This window comes from Doryrhamphus excisus, linkage group LG10 (genome assembly GCF_037039965.1).
Source record: "Doryrhamphus excisus strain RoL-2023G ecotype Guam linkage group LG10, RoL_Dexc_Guam_v1.1, whole genome shotgun sequence".
Classification (NCBI taxonomy): Eukaryota; Metazoa; Chordata; class Actinopteri; order Syngnathiformes; family Syngnathidae; genus Doryrhamphus; species Doryrhamphus excisus.
The window spans coordinates 13,023,924-13,049,022 of NC_136366.1; the positions used below are offsets into that span (position 1 = coordinate 13,023,924).

The 25,099-nt window shown below is 43.4% G+C and overlaps 1 protein-coding gene across 2 annotated transcripts; it reads left to right on the top strand.

Moving 5' to 3' along the window:
- Positions 1-539: 539 nt before the first annotated feature.
- On the top strand, positions 540-23,845 carry ric1 (RIC1 homolog, RAB6A GEF complex partner 1). 2 transcript variants are annotated; one of them, XM_058064286.2, is made up of 27 exons: positions 540-1,151; positions 4,452-4,559; positions 9,903-9,982; positions 10,094-10,201; positions 11,321-11,466; positions 11,545-11,681; positions 14,217-14,308; positions 14,616-14,704; positions 15,664-15,808; positions 15,966-16,014; positions 16,093-16,269; positions 16,334-16,570; positions 16,653-16,691; positions 16,768-16,878; positions 17,299-17,388; positions 17,460-17,620; positions 17,695-17,833; positions 17,912-18,028; positions 18,118-18,525; positions 18,708-19,019; positions 19,085-19,243; positions 19,430-19,566; positions 20,242-20,522; positions 20,598-20,804; positions 21,018-21,195; positions 21,277-21,465; positions 21,766-23,845. In XM_058064286.2, the coding sequence occupies exons 1-27, from the start codon at positions 1,011-1,013 to the stop codon at positions 22,103-22,105; spliced, it is 4,377 nt and encodes a 1,458-aa protein (XP_057920269.2). In that variant the 5' UTR covers positions 540-1,010; the 3' UTR covers positions 22,106-23,845. The 2 variants fall into 2 exon arrangements, with proteins under 2 accessions (XP_057920269.2, XP_057920270.2); XM_058064287.2 differs by having other exon boundaries at positions 14,220-14,308.
- Positions 23,846-25,099: the final 1,254 nt, after the last annotated feature.

The following is a 25,099-nucleotide window of genomic DNA, read 5'->3' on the forward strand; positions in this document are numbered from 1 at the left end:
TGTGAAAACAGTAAAAACTAAAAATTTTGTCCAAAAACATTTACTTGCTTTTGCCAGATCTTTACAGCCACAATGGAAATGACATGATTGCAGGAGCTCAATTTCAGAAGAAAAACATTCTTAAATACTATGCTAATGCAATAATACTAGAGTATAATTTAAATAAAGATTTGCGCCAGTTGAACCAGAATAAGTCTCAGGGATCTTCATGACGTGTGACACCAGGGCAACTGGTCTGAAGTTGAGGCCATATGAGATGGACTTCTTGGTCAGGATGTCTTCCATAGTGCAGGATCCTGTCATCCGTGGCAGCACATGTCCTCAGAAGCCAGGGTTGACTGCATGGCTAAATGTGTGTTGTGTTCAACAGTGTATGAAAACGTTACACTTTTTAAACAAACTCACATCTTTGAAGAAAATGCCGTTAAAAACATGTAATTTGCACACCTAACCGCCATCACCACTAGGTGTCAGTGCTGCTGCTGTCATGCAACAAGAGTATGGCTGTGACGTCACATGTCAACACCACACAAACTTTGGCAGCGGTAGCCAATCAGCGTCGAGTAGAAAGATGGCGTCGGTGAGGCACGTAGGAGTCAGAGCTGAACGTCTTGCCGTCCGTAAACACCGACGGTACGGACACCGCGAGGACTGATTAACCGGCGGGAGCTGACGTTTATCATTAAGGGAACTATTCTCCGGGTATTGGAGCGTCTACCCCGCTTTCCCGCTGGCTGTTTTCAGAGTCGCCGCTGCCTCAGGGAAGCTCATTAGCCTCAAGTTGGCTCCGCTAGCCCGTGCTAGCCGTGTAGCTTGATCGTTCATGAACCCACAGCCAGCACAGTTAATACTGTCGTCTTTCGCACTGTTCTAATTTATTTTCCACCTATGATCACGACCAAACATGCGGAAACTGTGTTGAAAACACTTGTAGCGGTGGAGGGTTAAAAAGGGGCCAGTCTGGCATTGCGACATTGTTTGGCCAGTTGAGCCGGAGCCACTTGGCCATCATGTATTTCCTAACCGGCTGGCCACGGAGGCTGCTTTGTCCCTTGCGGAATGCGGAGGAGCCCTTCCACATCCAGCCCAGCTCCCAGCGGTTCTACTTCGCCCTACTTTCCGAGACGCAGCTCAGCATCTGGTTCAGTCGGGTAAGTATAAAGTAAAAGTCATGGCGCTCCAGCAATGTGCACGGGCTTTTTTGCTGTATATTTACATTAGCATTATATACGTGTAGCATTTACGTGGGATTTATAGGGTTGTTTTCAAGTTTACTGACTCAAATGTAAAGGCATCAAATTCTGCTTTATTAGGTTTTTGCATCTCAATTGTTGTCGTGGCCACTGATTTATTTTATGGTAATGGCAATGGTTTTATTTCATTTGAACATGCATCAGATTACAATTGAGTGCATCACATAATCAGTTCACAGTTCCACATGTCCAAAAAGGAGTAGGAAGAAGCAAAGCTTATTAAATCCTACCCCTCCATCTGGTACTTTTACAATCAGTAACTGTTACATTTGTTCACTGCCTGCTCCTGCTTTCCATAATACAGTTGAAAGTTTTTTTAATTTTTTTTTATAATGCACCTCGTACCGAAGTAGGAGGTGATAGGACCATCCAATGACATAATGTGTACCATAGGAAGTGTCAATATAGTGATATATATATATAGCACATCATGACTGGTTCAAGACTCTTCATCTTTGTATTTAAAAAATATTTAAAAAAATCAACCGCTTGTATTGTTTCTTGAATTCGCTCATTTTGGTTTCAAATGTAAACGTATTTGCTTCAGTTACATTTATTTTTGCACAATTGCGTGTTTCCAATCAATTACACCCTAAATCAATCAAGTTGAATCTTAGTCCACATAAGGAATGTTTTAAGTTATGCCAAGACTGCCACAGTTAATCACAACATAAACAATTGTTGATAATCCATCCACCAACAAAGCACATTCACATGTATGGCTAATTTGGAATCGTCAAGTAGGCAAACATGTATGCTAGGAGGTACAGTACATGGAAGACCGGGAGAAAACTCATGACAGCTTCACAAGAGATGCTCCAACTGAGATTGAAAGCCTGAATAGGCTTGCTCATCATTATTCCACCATGCTGCTACTGTGTAACAAAAGCAAAATATTCGAAGCAGCCCTCAAGCGACAATAATAAAAATTTTTGCTTGTATTATCTGCTTATATGTTCTATTTATGTCCCGGTGCGGTTATCAAGCCACGTTTGTTGTTAGGTGACCTTTGAACCTGCTTAAGTAACTTTGGTATCTGTTGACTACTGCTAATAAATCTCTTTACAACAAAAACCAAAAGTAGTACAATTTGGAATTCCACCACCAGAACCTTCGGGACCAACAAACTTGCTGTTTGTAGAAACTGTTGATCAGCAAAGCCTGTGAATAGCAGCAGAACAGGATATTGCTCAGTACAATATAAACACAACAGATTCAACGTAAATATCATAAAACACTGCTACAGATTAAATATAAATATCATAAATACCTAAACACTATTCAAAGTGGGAGGATTTATACTTTGTTACATTATAATTCACAAATCTACACTTTTATGGCAGGTAGCAATATTATAATGTTACTTAAAATATTGCAAGTAGTATTCTGTAAAACGTAGAAGTAAAAATGAGGGATACTATTAGTTGATGACCAGTAAAGCTCAGAAGGGGGAGAAAAAAGGGATTGTAGGACATTGCCTCTGAGCGCATTGTTTATTGTAGCGAGTCGTTCAGTACCTTCAACAATGATCAGGGTCACTGTTTATTTCCTGAAGTTTCGCCACACACAGGATGTGTCGGTGTTTTGCTTCTCTGGCCTCACCAGCTATCAGTGAGGCGTCAAAAGTACAAAAAAGAAAATCTTCTCTTTGGAACACCTGCTCCTCTCCACAGATGTAACTCGTACATCTGTAAAATCCATTGTTGGATAATGTCGAGATTGATTGGGTCCACAAGATGAGACTTTAAAAGAAACTAAAAATCTAGGAAATTGTTGTGTAATATGAGTAGTTCCCCCTGCCTCTCTTGCCCCCCCCCCAACACCCCACTCTTCTTTCATTTTAAATATCAGTCAATGACAACACAACTTAACAAAAAACACACTTTTTAAATCAATCGTTTTTTATTAAGGTAGAGTCAAATATGGTGGTGGTAGTGTGATGGTCTGGGGCTGGTTTGCTGCTTTAAGACCTGCTGTGATGAATGGAACCATGAATTCTGCTGCCTACCAAAAAATCCGGAAGGATCTGTTGGTGACCTCAAGTTTAAACCAACTAGGGTACTGCAGTCGTACAATGATCCACAACACACCAGAAAGTTACACTCTGGACTAGAGTGGCAAAGGCCTGACCTAAATCTTATTGAGATGCTGTTGTATGTATTTAAAAGGCCCTTCCTGCTAGAAACCCCTCCAATGTGGCCGAATGACAACAATTCTGCAAAGATGAGTGGGCCAAAATTCTTCCACAGCGCTTTAAGAGACTCATGCAAGATATCACAAATGCTTGATTGCAGTTGTTGCTGCAAAGGGTTGCCCAACCCGTTATTAGGTTTAGGAGGCAATCACTTTTTGATACCATTATATGCTTGTCAGTCCCCTAAAGATGTGTATCAGTCAGCCAACATCGCCAACTACTGTCCTGGCATGCACATTACAACATTTCACCATAACAAACAACCGTTTTGACTTGAATTACCGTTCCCTTGTTTTTCGTTCCTGCTTTATAGTCACTGTCTTTCCCCCTCAAATCTTTTATTTCAATCTCCTTTAGTCCTGAACTCAAGCCAGCACCACAGGCTCAGCCCACAGTCAGTTCATTCAGGGTGTTATTACTAATCCATGTTGCACAGTAGCTTAGTCGTGTTCCATTCTCACACATGCAGCCATAAGGCGTACGATGCTTCTGCTCAAGAACTGCAATATTTTTGGCTTCAAGCAGTGCAATCTGTATAACTTTATTGTTAATCAGCTCTGCCCGTGCAGGTGACATTATAAAGTATTAATCATGGCAGCACAGAAACCAAAGATGGAGCCATATCGGCTTACAGTCTCATGTTATACAGCTGGAGATTTCTTTGCCCTTGGTCTGCAGAAAATTTGTTTTGCTTTGTTTAAAAGACATGAATGCTAAAGCTTGTCATTGGTAGAAATGGCACAATATCAAAATAATTGACATATTGACACATTCAATATGGTGGTGGGAGCGGACTGCAAGGCAGGGCATCAAGTTCACTGTGCAGGTGTTGCCTTCTAAATAGATTCCAGACATGACTTGTTTTCTTACTCCACTTTGTACCAAATGATCCTGAAATGTTCATATATTTATGTTTACAAGATTCTGCAATGTTTTTTATTCCATCCAGTCATGTATGTGTGACCTGCAGCCTATTTTAATGCAATTATTTTCTTTTTCTGCAGCCCAGTGTTTTGATTGTGAGCTACATTGAGTCTGCCAAGGCGGTCGCACAGTTTGGCTTCTACCAGAAGGCGGAATGGAAACCCGATGACTCCATGATCGCCGTGGCGGTAAGTGCACACGACAATGCTACATTATGTTTTGACTTGGAAGTCTTTATCCTATTTTATGCAGAGCAGTCAGTCCAAAAGAGCAACATGCAACGAATAAAAAGCAAAGAAGGACCGTCATAAATGTCCATCAAAACGCTCCATTGAGGCATTTAACCTGCTGTTGGCTCATAAAAGCCTCTGTTTGAAAGTTCAGAGGCTTTTAACAGTGTTTCTTTGTCTGATCTTCACCACAGGTTCGGTTGGTTCTTTTGTCCGGAATGTTCCATTGTTTAAAACTAGAATAAAGGTACCTCGTTGTTAGTCGTATTAATGCTGGAATTTAGACGGTTGAAAAGTGCTTTTTGTCGGCACTACTAAGGAACACACCTTTTTGTATGTACCTCGAATACTAATGAGCTGTTTGGCCGCACCCATCATTATATTATTCTATTATAGGGCAGGTTGTGCAGCAGACATACTGCAAAATATTTTTTTCCCCACATTGTTTCCGTGGCTCACTGGTGGTCAACGAGATGGGGGGCGAAACCTCATTGTTCCTCACACACTCATTGTTCCAGCAGGACCCCAAAATGGCAAAACAGTTGTGGTAGCTGGTGAATACATACAGCAGGAGCCCTAATAGTTTGGGTTGATGACCCTTGATGCTTTGTGTGACTGCATCAATGACTTGTACTCCTTATCTACAGTACTACTCGTCTACTGATAATAACTATGTAGTGATGTAATACATGGTAACAAACATGACCTCTGCAAAATTGCTGACAAAGATGAAATAATCAGGAAGGCAAATAAAATGCACCATATGTTGGAATTTGTGTAGTTGTTTTCAGTGGGTATGTTATCTCACTTGAATCAGTATGTGAGGTTGGCGGAGATGTTTTTCCATCTGCTGTTCTGTTTGGCGTTTTCATGCATCATCAGATTCATTCGGCCTAGATGTGCAGTGTGTTGTAAAACACACTGCATTTTTATTTTTTTGCATACCAAACAAAACACATTATGGGGTGTTTAAAGGGGCAACAGTACACTCAAGTCCTTTATGCTCCATTGGAATGCCGCTCACGTTCTGTTGTTTGTACCTTAATCACATCGTATCTTGGCATCTCTTGGTGTCCTGCTCTGGGTGTGCCTCGTGCCCACCACTTTTTTTCTGTTTCCATACTTGTGGGCTAAAATACACACAAATGAATGTTGTGAATGCGTCTGAGGAAGAAGGTCAGGCCCAGTTCCAGCTGGGCCCAGCCAAAATCAACAGGCAGCAGCGGCGGCGGCGGGAGTTAAAAATACCAGGGAACGCTCGCCTTGCCTCACTATTATTCTGTGTATATATATCAGGGAACGGCCCAAGGTAATTCCAAGTTGCCATTAGCAAGTTCAAGGATGGACTTATGGGATGGTTTTAGTGCTTGAAGGTCACTGAAGTCACCGTGCCCTCATGGAGCATTCTCATAGACAAAACTTTTAGCTATTCCAAAGCTGATTCGGAAAAAGAATACAGCAGGGGTCTCAAACATGCGGCCTGCGGGCCACAGGACACTAATTTGAGGCCCCCGCCTTGATATGAAAGTTTAATGTTAGTGTGGCCCACGCAAGTTTGATATGGATGCTGTATGGCAGGGGTCTCAAACACGCAGTCCGCAGGACACTAGTTTGAGGCCCCCGCCTTGATATGAAAGTTTAATGTTAGTGCGGCCCGCGCAAGTTTGATATGGATGCTGTATGGTATCATGTACCCAGAAAAAAATATTACGTTTGATTAATGTTCATGTTAAAGGTTAAATAACTGTTAATAGTTATCCTCCCTATCTGTGTGGAAGTGGTAAGTTTTTGGCTATTTATGTTTAAAGGAAATAACTTGAAGGCTACCGTTTAGGTCGCTAGCTCTCTAGTTTGCGAGTTAGCAAGACCCTGCAGTTGCGCAATATGTTGTAAATAAAAAAAGCATAAATGTGACTATAGTCGTGTTTTGTCATGTCTACAGGGCTCTAATAATGCTTTAATTTTAATCTGAAAAAAATAATTTGTCTACCCACCAACTATATGTGGTTTCTTAAGTTTTCATTATTTGCCGTTTTATTATTATTATTACATTTATTTATTACTGATTGATTGATTTTCTTTATTCTTGATTTATTTATTTTTCATTTTATTTTGTGCAGAAAAATAAAAATTAAGTTATTTGAGAACAGTGGAATGTTTTATCAGAGCTTTTATTGTAGAAAATCGGAACCAAAGCACTGAAAAAGTTTGTGTATTTTTCTGTTTTTTTTTTTTTTGGAAAACCTGATGCGGCCCAGCCTTGCCCAGACCCTAGCTCCAGTGGACCCCAGGTAAATTGAGTTTGAGACCCCTGGACTACAGTGTTTCCCTTTGCGAACATTGTTGTTTAATTAAAAAGTGAACTCTTTTAGTCCTGGTGCTCCCGACCAGCTGTTTCACAGATGTTTGCCTCTTCACACCCTGTGAAGCCCCTAAGGCAAATGTAATCCCCCCCACAGAACCCCTTGCTAAGACTGCTCATATGGCCGTGTTGGTATTGATTAATCCATATGTGAGCATATGTTTATGTGGTCGGGGTCAAGACGCGATGCACTACTCTTTTACATAGTAACATCACATCCGGTTTCTTGGCCCAAATGGTCCCTTCTATGTTATTATACAGTTATGCACAGGCACTATGGAACATTTTTTTCACTGAGGATTTTTTCAGCAACCAAGAATTTGCCGTTTTCACATACAGAGAAGCATGTATTATAGAATTTTTAGCCATGCATAGATTATAAATTAAAGGTGTGTTTTTTTCTGTTCTTTAGTAATCAGTGTTTCGTCAAAATATCAGTTCTCAACAATGGCAGCCACTGTCTCGCCTCCTGTTTGACTACTTGTCCCCCTTTTAAGAAAGACTTCCTATAGTTCACTCAAGGGTATGACTTTGAACGTCCGCACAGGCATGCGCGTTGTTGACCTGCGGAGCCTGTTCAAACATGCAGAAGAGGACTCGGAGTGCCGTCACTTTTCTCTGCTGACTTGGCGCTTTGGCTGATTCTGCTGCTTGCAAGTCCCAAGTCGCTTCTGCATTTCACAGGATTAGGTCAACACTTAATGTGGCCTTGTCACATGGCATAAAAGCAAAGGAAGTTGAAGGTGCCTGGCATCTCGTGGGTTATTTTATAGCTTTAAGAAAAGACTGTCGGACTCCCCTGTGTGTGTCCTGAAGGGTCCTCGGAGACAATGACAAGCACTTCCTGTCTGAGTTTATCTGCATATGTGAACACGCCAAGAAATGTCATCTCATGTCTGTTTTTGTAGTTAGCTGACAAGGAACGTCCTTTGTGCCTTTTTATTACTGTGAAAATCAAAACTTCGGTCTGTAAAATGTGGAGTCTGTTGACGACAACTTGTCACTGGCTCATCAAGACGGTTGATGCCAGCGTGTCTGATCGCTCACCTGTTAATCTCATTGCCATTTCTGGCATCTTCACTCTACCTGGCTGCCACGGTGCCTCACTTTGCCAATTATATAACATCAAAGTGAACAGTATATTTTTGTAGTTGAAGAGTAGAAAACCTGTGTATGACTTTCTCAATGTGATTTTTTTTTTATCATTAATAGAGCCCTCGTAAAATACATGAAATAACACCCCTATAATCACTGTTACACACATTACCCAATATAGTACATATAATAAGAAAATAAGACTGATACTCATACTCGTGTGTTTTAATAAATGCCTTTTGGACATTTTAGCTGGGGTATGGCCACAACAGAAGCTGGTCTTATTATTATTATTATTATGATAATAATCACAAATATTATTATGATCTTATTATAGGTCATATTGTGAGGGAAATAATTTTCATTCATTTTCTACCGCTTTTCCTCACGAGGGTCGCAGGGGTTGCTGGAGCCTATCCCAGCAGTTTTCGGGCGAGAGGCGGGGTACACCCTGGACTGGTCGCCAACCAATCACAGGGCACATATAGACACACCATTCACACTCACATTCATACCTATGGACAATTTGGAGTCGCCAATCAACCTAGCATGTTTTTGGAATGTGGGAGGAAACCGGAGTACCTGGAACATGCAAACTCTACACAGAGATGGCCGAGGGTGGAATTGAACCCTGGTCTCCTAGCTGTGAGGTCTGCGCGCTATCCACTCGACCGCCGTGCAGCTGGAAATAATTTTAATAAATCAAATTTTTTCCATAGTTAATCCATAATTAATTGCAATTAATGACAGATAGAATGGACTTCTTTGCCAATTCTAAAAAACAGCACATTCCTGTTGTGTGTTTATAGGTCATATTTTTGCAAAGTATATATTGTATATCCAAATGCACAAATGTAACACGTGATTTTGGTCACAGTCAGCAGTTCTGTAACATCTTTCCGATAATAAAAAATACAGAGATTGCTTTTTTTGGGGGGGATGCTTCTCTGCATCGTGTCAGCCCCGTCACACTGTTGGCGTCTAATATTTTATGACTGAGAGGAAGCTCACAATGCAGCTTTTATATAATTCGTGAAAAGAACCACAAAACCACTTGCTGAGGGTTCGGTTTCTGCTTAGTTGACGTAATCGGGTCACAAAACAACCCTGTTGGTCGTACAATCACCTTTTCAGACGTCTGCTTGGCATGTCAGATAGTATTGTGAACTATGAAACAAAGTTTGATAGTCTTTGTACTGTAACTCACCACTTGCTTTGTAGGCCATTGATTGGTTCTGCAGAACCCACTTGGCTGTGGTCCTCTGGTACAAGCTTCTGGTTTTTATCTTGGCTGTGGTAACGTTCTGATCTTCTACCAACAAGTACTGTCATGCAGGAAATCACTGGAAAAAAAGCTATAAGTTCACCACTTCACGGAGGACGGCTTTCTAACCAAACAAGCATCTTAAAATAAATCCCAAAGCTCTGCCAACTTTTTTTTTTTTCCTTCAGTAAATACTGTTCAAACACTGACTATTGCAGCGGTTGGAACTTAAGCTTTACAGATGCCACATTTTCTCTCAGTGTGTGGTTAAGACATCCATAGACAAATGTCATTTAAAGGCTATGTTTTGACATTATACAAAGTGTGTTTGTGAGTGGCCAGCACTGGAGTTTGTCCTCTAGTGTGTATCGTACACAGGATTTGTGCTATGCTGCATGTTATCAGTCATAACTGAAGATGCGTGTGACATACCTCTAAAATCAAACTTCCACATGGCCCCCATGTTTATAGTTTTTAGACTGAAGAAGCACCTTGAAACAATGATTGACTTTTTCTACAATAAGTAGAAAGGAAAATGTCTTCAGGTTTGTGTTTGTGTTTGTGTTTGCGTTTTCCCCAGACTGCCAAAGGCTACATTCTACTGTTCTCCGTGCTGGGCGGTGGGGATGACAAGTACCTCTATGAGCCGGTCTACCCAAAGTAAGTACAATCATTGTTTGACATTCCTAAATGACACACTAGCAGACAGCCGTGGGCACGTCAGGACATATCTGTTTTTGCGTGTTATTCTTATCATATGTGTTTGAACAGGGGGAGCCCTCGCGTGAAGGTAACCCCGGGTTATAAAGAGGAGCAGTGTGCCCCCGCTTTGTCACTCGAGATAAAGAAGCCTGTTGATCTGGAGGCCCCCATCACCAGGTAGGTTGCTGACTTTTTTTTATGTAATCACTGACCTTATCTATGAATCTTTGTTGGGTCTGTTCCATTCGACACACAAGTCTGGTGATCTAGCTGTTGATCTATCTGATATGTTGTAGTATTAGAATAGACCAGGACTAGACAGAGATCCTTTATGGCACACAATGCCATTCCCACAGACCGATACTGGGACCGCAGGACCCCTGCTATATATGCAGGGCTTTACATTCAAAACAAAAATGACTTTCCCATGGGGAATCCATAAGGTGAGAACTACTTACCCGAACTTGCCCCATGTAAAATGAAAAGACTGCCATAATGATATCATATATCAATATATGCTGATAATTCATCAGATAATAAATATTACTGATGAATTGGCCGAGTTTTGAACTGAACTCACCGGCTTCCGGTCCGTGTGCCGCCAGTTCAAGATCCCCGCACTAGACTGTATGCCGCGTGCTCATGCAGTGTTTTCCATCCTGTGTGGTGAACGCATTAACAAAGCAACCCCGATCTGTAGTTAAGCATGCACCAGCAGGGTTACTGATTAAAAACACAGACATCTGTTCCGTCGGATGAGAAGAAAGCAGCTTGTGGCTATTTTGTCAACGTTCGTCTTGTTAATTTGTAATCGTAGCAGCCCACATTCCAAATCACGTGACCTGACACATAGAGTCCACATAAATGTACACATGCAATGCTTGCCTTTTCATTACATCCTCTTTATTTGCTGACAAGAGAACTGTCACTTCATATCCTCCTGCAGCTATGTTTCTTACATTGTATCTGTCCCGTCACCCATTGTGTTCGTCTCCAACGTCTCATCATCCGCCCTCTTCATTTGACAGCCGTTATATAGCCCAGCCATTGTCCAAGGGGGACAGCTTGCTTGCGTGGGTGTTGAGTGGGCGTGTAAGTTTATTTTTTCACATTTCAACCGAGAGAATTCACCTCCCCTGCACAGTTCTCTTGGCCCTGATGTGTTATCTTTAGCTGTAATTCCCAATGAACAATGAACTCCTGTACTCTTGCACACTGTAATCTTTAGTGTAGAATATACATTATACATATGTCATCCCTGTTAATCAGCATTTTTTCTTCACGCTTCTTCACTAGTCTACAGTCCCTCCAAGAGGAGCTGCTGGTGTGCACCGCAGACGGCTACCTCCACGTGCTGCACTGGGACGGGCTCGGCGGAAATGGCCGCAAGGCCATCTGCCTCACCACCATCCCCTTCTCTCTAGACCTCCAGTCTGCTCGAGGTGAGACCAACTGCACAGATTTAAATCTTGTTGTGCTAAAGATGTTATCTCATTATCCCGAATGTTGTATATGTGTAGGTGGACCGTCTCTGGACCTGGAAGGTGTTCATATCCGCTGCATGGAGTACTGTGAGACCCTGGACGGCTTTGCTGCGGTACTGAGTGACGGACGTCTGGGATTCATCACACCCCTAAGCAGCACCATCACTGCGGATGTAAGAATGCTGGTACACAAAGCCCGTTTGTGTTGACATGCACACGTTATAGCTAAGAATGCATGATGAGGCTCAATGAGACAGCAGTGCTCATGCAGTCAGTACATAACTTCATAACAGGAACATGATCAGAGGCCTATTTTAACTGCCGACATATTTTTCTGTCGTGACATGTAGACAGAAACTAATGCGAGTCCCTGTTCAGGGCAAAGTACGCTTCAAAATGAAAGCATGGACCAGGATTCTACCACAGCAAGTAATGCACCCATTTTATTTAGTTTTTTTTGTATATATGTATAAAAGTATAAGTATTTGAGTATGAAATACCATATAAAAACAGGCAAATCAAAATAACAATTTGTACACATGGAAGCAAAATCTAATATGTCTGTGGCGAACGTCCCAAAGCAGTGGCTTTTACGGTTTTGGTTTTGAAAACCACTTATGTCAACATGAGTCAGCCAGTTTCACTGTGGCAGGCACCCTTTTTTTTTAGCTTTAATTGCAGACACAATTGTTTTTGATCTAATGTCTCTAATGCAGCCATATTCCCTGACAATATGTGTGTGCATGCAGTAGTAGCTGTTGGAAAAATATTTAGGAATGTTAAACAGGTAAAAAGCAAAAGTTCAAGGAAGAAGTGGATGTCATAAACCTCTGATTCGGTTGTGTTTTTGTACAATTATAAATAATCCATTCCTCTGCCATTTATTAACACATTTATTAACTTCACAGACCATTTTTACATTCTTACCTCTCATGCAAGTGTAAAAAGAAGTGAAGCAGGCTTCCCATGCATTTTGTAAACCCTGGAAAAGAAATGACCATTTTTCCAGTCATGGAAAACATGGGAAATTAGGAAAAAAGGTCAAACGTAAAGTGGAAAGTTTTGCTGTAAAATGATTAATACTGTGGGTAAAAGTTAAAAGTTCCATGCATGCATGTCTGTTGTCACCTTGTCTTCTGGGTAACATTCTCATAAAGCCTGGAGCTGGCACAGTGCCCCACATGACGCCACCAGCCAATCAAATTAGCATTTTCGCTTAGAGCAGTTGTGCATCTCAGTGCTTCCAAATGACTTTGACTTTTCAGACCCCAAAAGGTGTCGCTAATATTGCTGTGCAAGTGTGAGGCTTTTCTCTCCTGTGGCCACAGGGTCCTCTCTGTCATCCATTGAGTGACAGGCGGAGGAGAGTTATAATGGGTATGTCTGTTACTGACTTGGTTGTATGCAATGAGATGCAACATATCTGATTCCAGTAGAGCGGGAGCTTGAACTCTTAAACTCTTTAAGGGACTTAAACTCATTAATTTCCAATAAAAGAAGTTGTCAGCAGAGTGTGATGCGTGTGATTCCCACTGATAGCATAAATCAGTGCTTCTGAAATAGTAGGCGAGCATGAGAAGCAGGGAGGACTTTCAATATTAGCACAGACATGTATGAAGTTGTCTTACTCTGCATGCAATTTCAGCTCCAAAAGACACAGGACAGGGAAGTAGCCAGCGAACTTATTCATTCATTCATTTTCTACCGCTTAGCCTCACAAGGGTCGCGGGGGGTGCTGGAGCCTATCCCAGCTGTCTTTGGGCGAGAGGCGGGGTACACCCTGGACTGGTCGCCAGCCAATCACAGGGCACATATAGACAAACAACCATTCACACTCACATTCACAGTCACCAATTAACATAGCATGTTTTTGGAATGTGGGAGGAAACCGGAGTACCCGGAGAAAACCCACGCACGGGCAGAGCATGCAAACTCCACACAGAGATGGCCGAGGGTGAAATTGAACCCTGGTCCCCGAGCTGTGAGGTCTGCGCGCTAACCACTCGATCACCGTGCAGCGAACCCCAGCGTACTTGTAATTCGTGTAAACACAGCATCACAAGGAAGCTCAGCATTTTTATCAAGTCAAGCTGTGTTTGAAACTGAAATGATCAAGTCATTTCCAGCTCTGATATCACAGCAATTCCTGGAGAGATGTTCCCTGACTGGGCACCCCGCAAAGAACAAAATCAGGATGCTAGAAGAGAAAAGAGAGGTGGGAGAGCGAAGGAAAGCTCAAAGTCATAGAGCCAAATGCTCACTAAGGATTTATTTCCCCAAAGACAATTAGAGTATGTAGTGTTTTGAAGTATGTGGGATATTATTGTATAGCAGCCATAGCTAAATTCCTTCCTGCAAAAGTAACCAGGAAGGAAAGGCTTTGGTGGTGATTAGTATGTCTGCCTTGTCATATCCAACACTGTGAGCCCAAACTTAAAACAATACAATTATCAATAGAGTCGTACAGTGGGGGCCTGATAGAATTTGGTGCTATACCCCTGTCTGACATTACTCCTCGACCTTGGCGGAGGTCTGCACTTGTTAGAAAACTCTGTCCTCTCCAGATTTCACTCTTAAGTCAACTCTTAATTGCATATTTGTTGCGAGACACTAACTTCCTGTTTGTCATTCATCTCAATGTTCCATCCACCCCTCAATAACCACTCTCGTTTTATTTCATTCCTAAATCCAAACTCCTTTATGTCCAGCAGCTACAAGGCGTGTGGGCCGCAGATGTGAGCGACGGCACCTGCGTGGCTGTCAACAACAAATACAGAGTGATGGCATTTGGATGTGCCAGGTAAGGCGGTCGTTTGTGTGCATCACAATACAGTGTTGGAACTTGTCTGCTCGTGTGCCACAGAGGGGGATTGTTGAGCGTGCAGTATGTGTCCAGTGTGTGTCAGCCTATGTTTGCCCAGGCTCCCTAGTGTGTGCTTGTCAGAAATGTCTCGCTGCACTGGACATCTGCCAGTTGGACAGGCATCTCTCCCTCTTTCGCTCCCTCTGTTATACTGTACTCTTTGTGTGTCCCGTTATTGTCTGCACATACAGTACGACTTATTTTCATATATCAAAATGTGGACTAATCCAGCCTCCCTTTACAGCGGGTCAGTGCTGGTCTACATGATTGACACCGCAACAGGATCTATGCAGCTCTCCCACAAGCTGGAGCTCACCCCAAAACACTACCCAGGTATCCACTAGTCTCATTTCTTTCTCTCCAACACCTCCTCAGCAGTCCTATCATGACGGAGCTTAGAACATGTTTCAATTTTAACCCATTAAACGTTGCATATTCTTCTACAGCAGGGGTCTCAAACTCAATTTACTTGGGGGCCACTGGAGCTCGGGTCTGGGTGAGATTGGGCCGCATCAGGTTTTTCCACAAAAAAAACGCATTTATTAAAAACAAAAAAATTAAATTTGGTTCCAATTTTCTACAAGAAAAGCTCTGATAAAACATTCCACTGTTCTCAAATATCTTACTTTTTATTTTTCTACACAAAATAAGATGAAAAATAAATAAACAAATCAAGAATAAAGAAAATCAATCAATCAGTAATAAATAAATAAATATAATAAAAATAATAAAAACTTAAGAAACCAAATATAGTTGGTAGGTAGACAAATTATTTTTTTCAGATTAATATTAACAAAGCATTATTAGAGCCCTGTAGACATGACAAAACATGACTATAGTCACATTTATACTCTTTTTTTTTTTTTTTTTTTTTTTTTTTTTTAATTTACAACATATTGCGCAACTGCAGGGTCTTGAGACACATGCTAACTCGCAAACTAGAGAGCTAGCGACCTAAACGGTAGCCTTCAAGTTATTTCCTTTAAACTTAAATAGCCAAAAACTTACCAATTCCACACGGATAGGGAGGATAACTATTAACAGTTATTTAACCTTTAACATGAACATTAATCAAACATAATAATTTTTTCTGGGTACATGATACCATAAAGCATCCATATCAAACTTGCGCGGGCCGCACTAACATTAAACTTTCATATTAAGGCGGGGGCCTCAAACTAGTGTCCTGCGGGCCACATCTGGCCCGTGGGCCGCGTGTTTGAGACCCTTGTTCTACAGTATTTTTTTTTACCAATTTTATTTTTTATATCTATCTTAACTTCTTCCCATAGACATCTACAACAAGACGGGTCCAGTCAAGCTCATCTGCTGGTCTCCTGACTATAGTGTTGCCATGGTTACGTGGGAGTGTGGCGGCCTGTCACTGTGGAGCGTCTTCGGAGCTCAGCTCATCTGCACTCTCGGAGAAGACTTTGCGTGCGTGGACGTACCTGAACACAAACATGCACAGACACTTCCAGCATAGCTACTTCTTCTTATACTTGTTTGGCAGTCAGGCATTTTCTAATGCAGATTATTGCCCCCTTTAAGGATAGGAGTGGAACATTGTTGATTGCTCGGTTTTCTCGTGCAGGTATCGCTCTGATGGCACCAAGAAGGATCCCCTTAAAATCAGCTCTATGGTTTGTACCTTTTGGCCATTTGTTTATATAGTAGTGTAGTTGGATTCTTTAGCGTACTGAAAGATGCCTATGGTGCAGAGTTGGGGTGCAGAGGGCTACCACCTGTGGGTGTTGCCCACCAAAAGCGTAAAGAGGAAGCAACAGGAGCAGCAGCAGCAAGAGGAGGAGACTATGTCACCCCCCCAATTCCCCATGCAGGCCGGGATCCTGCAATTTCACTTCATCAAGAGCGCCCTCACCGTCAATCCCTGCACGGTAAGCCAGCAACGCATGATGCATTCGCTGTCCAGTCAAGACATAACCGGTTCTTTCTGCGCAGAGCAACCAGGAGCAGGTGTTGCTGCACGGCGAGGACCGCCTTTACTTGACCTGTGGCGATCCTGCACAGGCACACGGCAGCTCTGAGACCCAGCAGCAACAGCACACACGCTTGCACCCGCATGACGGCAGCCCACCGCACCACCATCATCATCACCACCACCACCACCACCCCAACTCTCCCCTTTCCCAGGGACTCAGCACTTTACTAGGCCACAAGCACTGGCATGTGGTCCAGGTTAGTTATTCAGTGACGTTCCGTCTCTTGTCAGCATTCATTGTTATTAATTGTATGTTTTTCACTATGCACTATACTATAGATCCATAGCACATACCTAGAGAGCAACTGGCCTATACGGGTAAGGCACTGTACCTTAAGTGGTGGGTAATGCGGCCTTCATTTGCTTTATGTTATGGTGATTTTTTTGTGTGCAGTTTGCAGCCATCGACACAACTGGGCAGTGCATGGCCGTCGCAGGGCGACGAGGCTTTGCACACTACTCTTTGTTCACAAGGAAGTGGAAACTCTTTGGGAACATTACTCAGGTACGTCCAGGAGTGCAGATATTTGGAATATACAAAACGTTTTTATTAGTAGTAGTCAGAGTACAGCTTGTATAGCAGTATCAAAACACAACAAGATCATTTTAACTAGTCAGCCAGGTGGTGGTAGTGTCACATTCCAGGGCTGCATGAGTGCTGTCCACACTGGGGGTTTGCAGTTAATTAAGTGGAAACGTGAATTCCGAAGATGTACTGATGTTGTCAAACGTGGGAAGCGGGTGTCCAAGGAACCCAAACACACCCCCAAGATGACAAGTACCTTGCTGAGGCCTCAAACTAGTGTCCTGCGGGCCACATTTGGCCCGCGGGCCGCGTGTTTGAGACCCCTGATATACATGCTGTAATAAAAATGCTTGCTGGAAGCTCAGAAATATAATCCATGGTCTGTTTGATTCCCCAAAGGAGCAGAACATGACTGTGACAGGCGGTCTGGCTTGGTGGAATGACTTTGTGGTGGTGGCCTGTTATAACTTCACAGACCAGCAAGAGCAGGTGAGACCTTATTCTCCCATCTGCTTTGAGGTGTTGTTGTTTCACCAAAGTGATTTTGTATTCCCACTTAGCTGAGGCTATATCAGCGCTCATCCAACCTGGACAACGCTTTCGCCTCAGTCACCAAGCTGCACTCCGACACGCTACTCCTCAACGTTTTCCGAGACATGGTCATCCTGTTCCGAGCCGACTGCTCCATCTGCCTCTATAGCATAGAGAGAAGGAACGATGGGTAAGAGATGTGTCCCAGTACTTTTGTTTTGGCCCTGTGACTTATGTTATCTTAACTCTTATTTCATGTTCTAGTCCAAAACCGACTGTAAGTGTAGAGATGCTGCAGGAAGTCTCCATGTCCCGCTACATCCCTCACCCTGGTTTGGTGGTCTCAGTAACCCTCACATCAGTACGCACGGAGACCGGGATCACGTTGAAAGCCCCGCAGCAGGTAAGTTATTCCAGAAAAAAAACACCCCAGACATTGAAATGTAGCCGTACCTTGGTCATTTGTGTTGGTCCACCTCAGGCCTGCATGGCGGAGAGCATCATGTTGAATCTGGCTGGTCAGTTAATAATGCTACAGAGGGACCGTTCAGGGCCGCAGGTACGAGAGAAGGAGACGCCTGCCAACAACAAGAAGCTGGTAAGACAGTTGCCCGGTGTGGTACATTGTGGCCGTGAACCACAAGCTCACGTCGCTTACTCTCTGATCCCTCCATCTCTCCGTCCTAGCTACCATTCTGCCCCCCAGTGGTCCTCGCTCAGTGTGTGGAGAACGTCTGGACCACCTGCCGCTCAGACAGGAAGAAGCGCCACCTCCTGGAGGCCCTGTGGCTCTCCTGCGGCGAAGCGGGCATGAAGGTGTGGATGCCGCTCTTCCCCCGTGACCACCGCAAGCCCCACTCCTTCCTATCCCGACGCATCATGCTGCCCTTCCACATCAACATCTACCCTCTGGCGGTGCTGTTTGAGGATGCCTTGGTGCTCGGCGCCACCAACGAGACAGTGTTGTATGACGGGCTGCAGGGCTCCTCTGAGCCACTGGAGGCGCTGTTTCCTTTCTGCACTGTAGAGAGGACCTCACAGATCTACCTCCATCACATCTTGAGGCAGCTGCTTGTTCGTAACCTGGGGGAACAGGTAAGTGCAGGCTTAAATAAAAGTACTTTATGCCAAGGATGAAACATATTTTCACATTTACTTACCAGAAATGCTTAAATTATGGCTAGGGAGTTTGTTTATTTAAATCACAAAAGGTGGGGTGTGAATTGGAAATCAACAATTGGAGAGAGGGTATTCAAATCTGAATCCCGTCCCTACAGGCTTTGATGCTGGCCCAGTCGTGCGCCTCCCTCCCTTACTTCCCTCACGTCATGGAGCTCATGGTCCACGTGGTCCTGGAGGAGGAGGCAACCTCTCGGGAGCCCATCCCCGATCCTCTGCTACCCACCGTAGCCAAGTTCATCACAGAGTTCCCGCTCTTCCTCCAGACCATCGTGCACTGCGCCCGCAAGACGGAGTACGCTCTGTGGAACTACCTGTTTGCTGCTGTGGGGAACCCCAAGGATCTGTTCGAAGAGTGCCTCATGGCTCAAGATCTGGACACTGCTGCCTCCTACTTGATCATCCTGCAGGTATGGTGCCTGTGAATGCTAGCAAACAATATTCTTAACTGACTCGAATTTTTCCACCTTTGAAGAACATGGAGGTTCCGGCCGTGAGCAGACAGCACGCCACGCTGCTCTTCAACACGGCGCTTGAGCAGGGCAAGTGGGACCTCTGTCGTCACATGATCCGCTTCCTCAAGGCCATTGGCTCAGGGGAGATGGAGACTCCACCCCCTACACCCACCACACAGGTATGTCCAAGTGCACAATGTGGAATATGAGAACTGACTATATGCTGACTATATTGATAATGTAAAGGTGACTATATGGGTATTAATTCATTTAGACGATGGTAAACAGGTTTTCTATGCTGCAACCAATTCACCATGATAAACAAGGGACTACTGTAAAGGTGTTCCTGTTTGTTTGCTCTAAAGGAGCCCAGCTCAACCAGCGGATTTGAGTTCTTCCGGAATCGCAGCATCAGTTTGTCTCAGTCAGCAGATTCAGTCACCGTGGGTAAATTCAACCTACAGAAGACCTTCAGCATGCCCACTGGACCTTCAAGTAAAGGGTATGAACATCGCATATGATTACCGGTTTTAACACAAACATAACAATGGGAGCTACAATGCTAACATTACACTCACATTTTAACAGAGCATCATGTTAGGTAGAGCTGCACAGCGGGCGAGTGGTTAGAGCGCAGACCTCACAGCGAGGAGACCAGGGATCAATTCTGTATGGAGTTTGCATGTTCTCCCTGTGGATGCATGGGTTTTCTCCGGATACTCCGGTTTCCTCCCCCATTCCAAAAACATGCTAGGTTAATTGGCGACTCCAAATTGTCCATAGGTATGAATGTGAGTGTGAATGGTTGTTTGTCTATATGTGCCCTGTGATTGGCTGGCCACCAGTCCAGGGTGTACCCCGCCTCTCGCCTGAAGACAGCTGGCATAGGCTCCAGCAATCCCGCGACCCTTGTGAGGAAAAGCGGTGGAAAATGAATGAATGAATGAATGAATCATGCTAGGTAAACCTTTTTGCAGAAGAAAACAAAAATCAATAAACCTGTAGCTCCCTTGTCTTTAACTGATGGTTTTTTTATGATACAGTATGAAGCACAGCCTGTTTTAAAACATAATTATTTTTTTTTTAAAGGTAACAAAGCAGGCTTCGCTACACATCTTAAAATAAACTCTAAACAAGGAATCATTTCAGTGTTCTTTCTGTGTTTGCTTCCTGCCAGGCGTGACGGCGAATGTGCAGAGAACATGTACATCGACATGATGCTCTGGCGCCACGCACGCCACCTCCTGGAGCAGGTCCGCCTCCGAGACTTAGGATGCTTCTCTGCACAACTGGGATTCGAGCTTATTAGTTGGTTATGCCGCGAGAGGAACCGTGTAGCCCGTGTGGACGATTACGTCCTGGCCCTGAAGAGACTCCACAAGGACTTCCTGTGGCCATTCCCTGTCATTCCCGTGGGGAACCTCAGCTCGCCGCTGAAGAACGGACGCTGCCCTCCTGGTGAGGAACACAGGGATTCCATTGTGACGTCATTCGAAAACAGCACTTGCTGACATTTTGTTTTGCGCTTCTCAGTCCTGAGCACACGGCTTCTAAAATCCCAGTCCGCTGACAGCCTGCTGAACATGGACACGGCACCACCGCCAGTGGCTCCCACCAACCGCACCTGGATGGACGGCCTCAGCCAGACGAGCAAAGACATGGACGCCGCCTCGTCCGCTAACTCCACCCGACACTCCCCGCAAACGTACGACGCCTTCCTGTCGCTTCTCACCAACAAAGGTTAGTAGACTCCACTGGAATGTCTCTCATTGGCTCTCCACCAAGGCTACTTCATTAATCAAATAGAAATAATTATATATAAACAGAACATCAGTTACTTTATAGTATACTTTATACTGGTTATGTTTTCACTTTTATGACTTACTTCGTAAGTACATCCTAACCATCGTTCTGCTCCAAGGCCTTTCATAATGATCTTGTCCCCCTTCTTAGTGGAGGAGTACAGCATCGGCTCAGCCACAGACTTAACAGAGAGCAGCTCGGTGGTGGACGGCGACTGGACGATGGTGGACGAGAACACATCCACGCTGAGTCTGAGCCAGGCCGAGCTGGAGCACATCTCCATGGAACTGGCCAACAAAGGGCCGCACAAGTCGCAGGTGCAGCTCAGGTAACGAGAGGTGCAAGATGGCCGCCGGCCCGTAACTAAGGAACTAAAAGTGTTTAATTGACGCTCCTGTGCTGCCTTCAGGTACCTGCTGCACGTCTTTATGGAGGCGGGCTGCCTGGAGTGGTGTATTGTCATCGGTTTGATCCTACGAGATGCAAACGTCATCAAGCAGGTCGTTGGTCTCCTCGACAGCCCGGAAGTTCCTGCAGAAACCACGCAGAGCATACGAAGCGGCCTATTGGCCGTCGACACATGGGCCTCCACTGACTGGTGAGTACTAATCAATTAGTCAGTTAATTTGATTGGTTGTTAGGAATTTTGTTACTTAGTGTTATTAGTATTGACAAGACTGTCTTGAGGCAATCAACGTAAAATATAATGTGGTGCCGGCAACAACCAGCAGAGGGTGCTAAAACACAACTTGTAGTTTAAGTACTTAGCTGTATTGCATTATTGTCCATCATTGGTGGGGAAAAAACTTAAAAAAAACACAGAAAAGTGCACTACATCACCTAAATAAATAAAACTATTTCTAATGTATTTTTAATTACTAATACATTTTCCCCCCAGCTTGGGCTACAAACCCTTCCTGAGCCTCATCCAGCCGCATCTACAGCAGCTGATGATGGCCGCCTCCATGGCGTCCGAGCAGGTGCAGCCCGAAGCCTTCCAGCCGTCCGCCTGCCAGAGCTCTAAGCTCGGCGTCGTGGAGGGAGGCTCAGGCGGTGCCACTTTGGCTCGACCCGAGGACGGGAGGTGCGTCGCCGCTCCGCTGGGACTTCTGGCGCTCCCTTCTCTGGAGCCCTCCGGCGGGTTTTCGAGGACAGCTCCCACGGAGGACTTCCGGGCCCCCAGTCAGACAGAGGAACGGGGGGAGGAGGAAGGGACCTATGACTGCACCTTATCTTAAACCACCCTGACGCCTGGAAGCCTTGACCGGATGCTCACCTGGGAACCTGAAAATACACTTTGTTTGTGTGTGTCTGTGTGTGTGTGTGTGTGTGTGTGTGTGTGTGTGTGTGTGTGTGTCCACCTTGGTATTTTGGAGTTGACATTTCAACGTGACCTCATAAGGAAAATTCTGGGTGTGTTTGTGTGCTTGATGTTCCAACTTTTGTAGACATTTTGACTAGTGCACACAAGGAAAATGCTACCTCTTTGGCCATTTTTCTTTGTGTAGACATTTTTTGCATGGACATTTTGACTGTTCCACACAAGAAAATGCTACAACTGTGTGCGTGCACGCATGTGTGGGTATTCTTCTATTTGGCAACTTTTGCCATTTTGGGTTGTCCACTCAAACGAAAAGTGTGTGTGTGCACATACGCTTGTCTTTGGCGTCCAAAATTTGTGAGGTCATATTTTTGTGAGGACCTTTTTAGGGTTGGGGACAATTTTTGTATTGGCTTGTCCAGACATGGAAAATTCAGTGTGTGTGTGTGTGTGTGTGTGTGTGTGTGTGCGCGCGGAGGTTCTTCCTCCACTCAGTATTACATCCACTCTGCTTTCAACAGGAGAAGGAATTTCAGTCTTGATGGCTCGTCTATTTTTTTAAGGACAACAAAAAAAAAGAGTGCCGTTAACATCTTTATTTCCCTCGGACTTTGTACTTTTTGGACAAGAAAAAAAAGAGTGCGGTGAGGAGGCGTTTGATACTTTCATACCTCATATGGTTTTAAGCATACTATTTTTTCAATGATGCAATAGGACTATTTTTCTACACTAGCAAATCATGTTATGGATTCTAAAGAAACAAGATTTCTACAACTTCATTTCCCACAATGCATTGCTGGATTGCTTGTTTTTTTTTTACCACATTGTATTGAGCATGCAATGACTGTTATTGTAATGGTCAACATTATTATTAGGGTTATTTATTGGAATTATAGCATCATTCGCAATCCATTAGCTTGTTTTTATGACCCATAACACACTTTTATTTGGGGAAAAAAAGTTCATCCAGGTGGTATAAACGTCAGTATTATCTTGTGCAATGTAATGAAATGTTACTCAGCTTTAGTTTGTCTTTTTTCGGCCAACCCCTTTGTTGTTGTTTTTTTTTTCATTTTAACTTGACCAAAATGCAAAATTGTATGTGTGTGGTTTTCCAAAAGTACGTCATCCTAGGTGCTTGGAGGTGACCTATGACCCCTGTGACTAAGGCCTGTACAGTTTTACTTTTAAGGCAACAGCACAATGTCATGGAACAAGCAGAAAAGGTGTACTTACAGTATAAATAAGATGTGCGGCAGAGGACGGAGCTGTGAGCTTTACTTGAAAACGGTTACTTGATGAACCAAAGACTTTTTAAGTCCAGAGGCCTTCTGATTTTAATGATGATAATAATAATAATAATAGAAAAAAACTCCATTGCTGTCACTGACACTAACAATAAACTCAGCAGCCACAACATTAGGTACACCTGCATTTCTATCAACAATTCCACTAAAATTCTGAAGTGGTGCAGGTGTACCTAATAATGTGACTTGAGGTACTCTGGTGTTCAGCCAATACGGGCACCACCATACCATTGCAATGTGTACAGTCCTCATCATGCTGCAGATACAAATATGCTCTCATTTCTACTCAGTTTTGTTTTTGTTTTTTTTTGCTTGTACATACAGACAATAAATTATTTTTTAAAAAAGCTTCACTCAAACTGAATTGGTCATGTTGTCAGTATAAGGACGCCATATCTCTGAATTTCATGGAATAGAGGTATCAGTTTGAAGGTGTGTTATTACCTTGAACACACTCAAACTGTACGTTTTGTTTTTCCATTTTTTGGTATTACAAAATGCATATATAATAAATTAGAATATGCACAGTTTATTTATTTCACTAATTTCATTCAAAAAGTGAAATGTGTGTAGTATATACATTCATTACACACAGACTGATCTATTTCAATTGTTTATTTCTTTTCATTTCGATTCATTTATACTGAAAACTAAAGAAAATCTCAAATTCAGTCCAGCGTTCCCTCGCTCTATCAGTATGAAAGCTATTACAAGCTGAGCCTGTCACTTTAAGAATAATTGCATTGTGGGAAGTGTCTTTGTCTTCCCGCTTCTTCTGTTTGCCGCTCATTGTTCTTTGCATCCAGATGTACAGATCTACAGCCAATCAATCTCCTTCTTGCTGCCCCGCCATGTTTTCTGCGTGTCAAGAGAAACATGGCGGGGCAGCAAGAAGGAGATTGATTGGCTTGTTAAAACATATTTGCATATGTTCCAACAAGGATACAAAAAAAGGATACAAAAATGTGTCATCCCTTGCTTGCTAGCTTGCTTGCTAGGTTACTACCTCGCTAGCTTGCTTGCTTGCTTGTTAATGAATCTTCCATTGAGGAGCACTGCTTGTTGAAACATATTTGCATATGTTCCAACAAGGATACAAAATGTGTCATCCCTTGCTTGCTAAACAAGAATACAAAAATGCTACAATACAGCTGAACGGCGCCAAGACGAAAAGGCACATCACAAGACTGAAATATAGGTGAGTGACTAATAATTGAAGGTTTGAACTTTTTTGAGAGTGTTTACATAAGAGAGAAATGTCAACATATTATTTTCTGTCAACAGTGTATAAAATGTATGTTGTGGGGTTTTACAGTGTTACATATAATAATCAGGGAAAAAACAGCCCGTATAGGGAAAGTCATGTTTGTTTACAATTCCTAAAGATGCCACCATCAGACACAAGTGTTTGGAGTTCCTGATCCTGTACCAACAAAAGAAAACTAGTTTAATCATACATTACACACAATACATTAAAACAGACCTGTTTCCGCTGAGTAGGTCCAGATTCTGGAAGAACTAGAAAGCTTTCTGTGCTGGTTATGGTGTGTAGCGGCTCAAATATGAGCATAATAGGTCCCCTTTCAGAGTCCCTCCCCTTTTAG

Coding starts and splice junctions, on each gene's coding strand:
- ric1 (XM_058064286.2), top strand. CDS start 1,011: ATGTATTTCCTAACCGGCTGGCCACGGAGGCTGCTTTGTCCCTTGCGG. Junction 9,983..10,093: donor TATGAGCCGGTCTACCCAAA/GTAAGTACAATC, acceptor GTGTTTGAACAG/GGGGAGCCCTCGCGTGAAGG. Junction 16,571..16,652: donor AGCACTGGCATGTGGTCCAG/GTTAGTTATTCA, acceptor ACTATACTATAG/ATCCATAGCACATACCTAGA.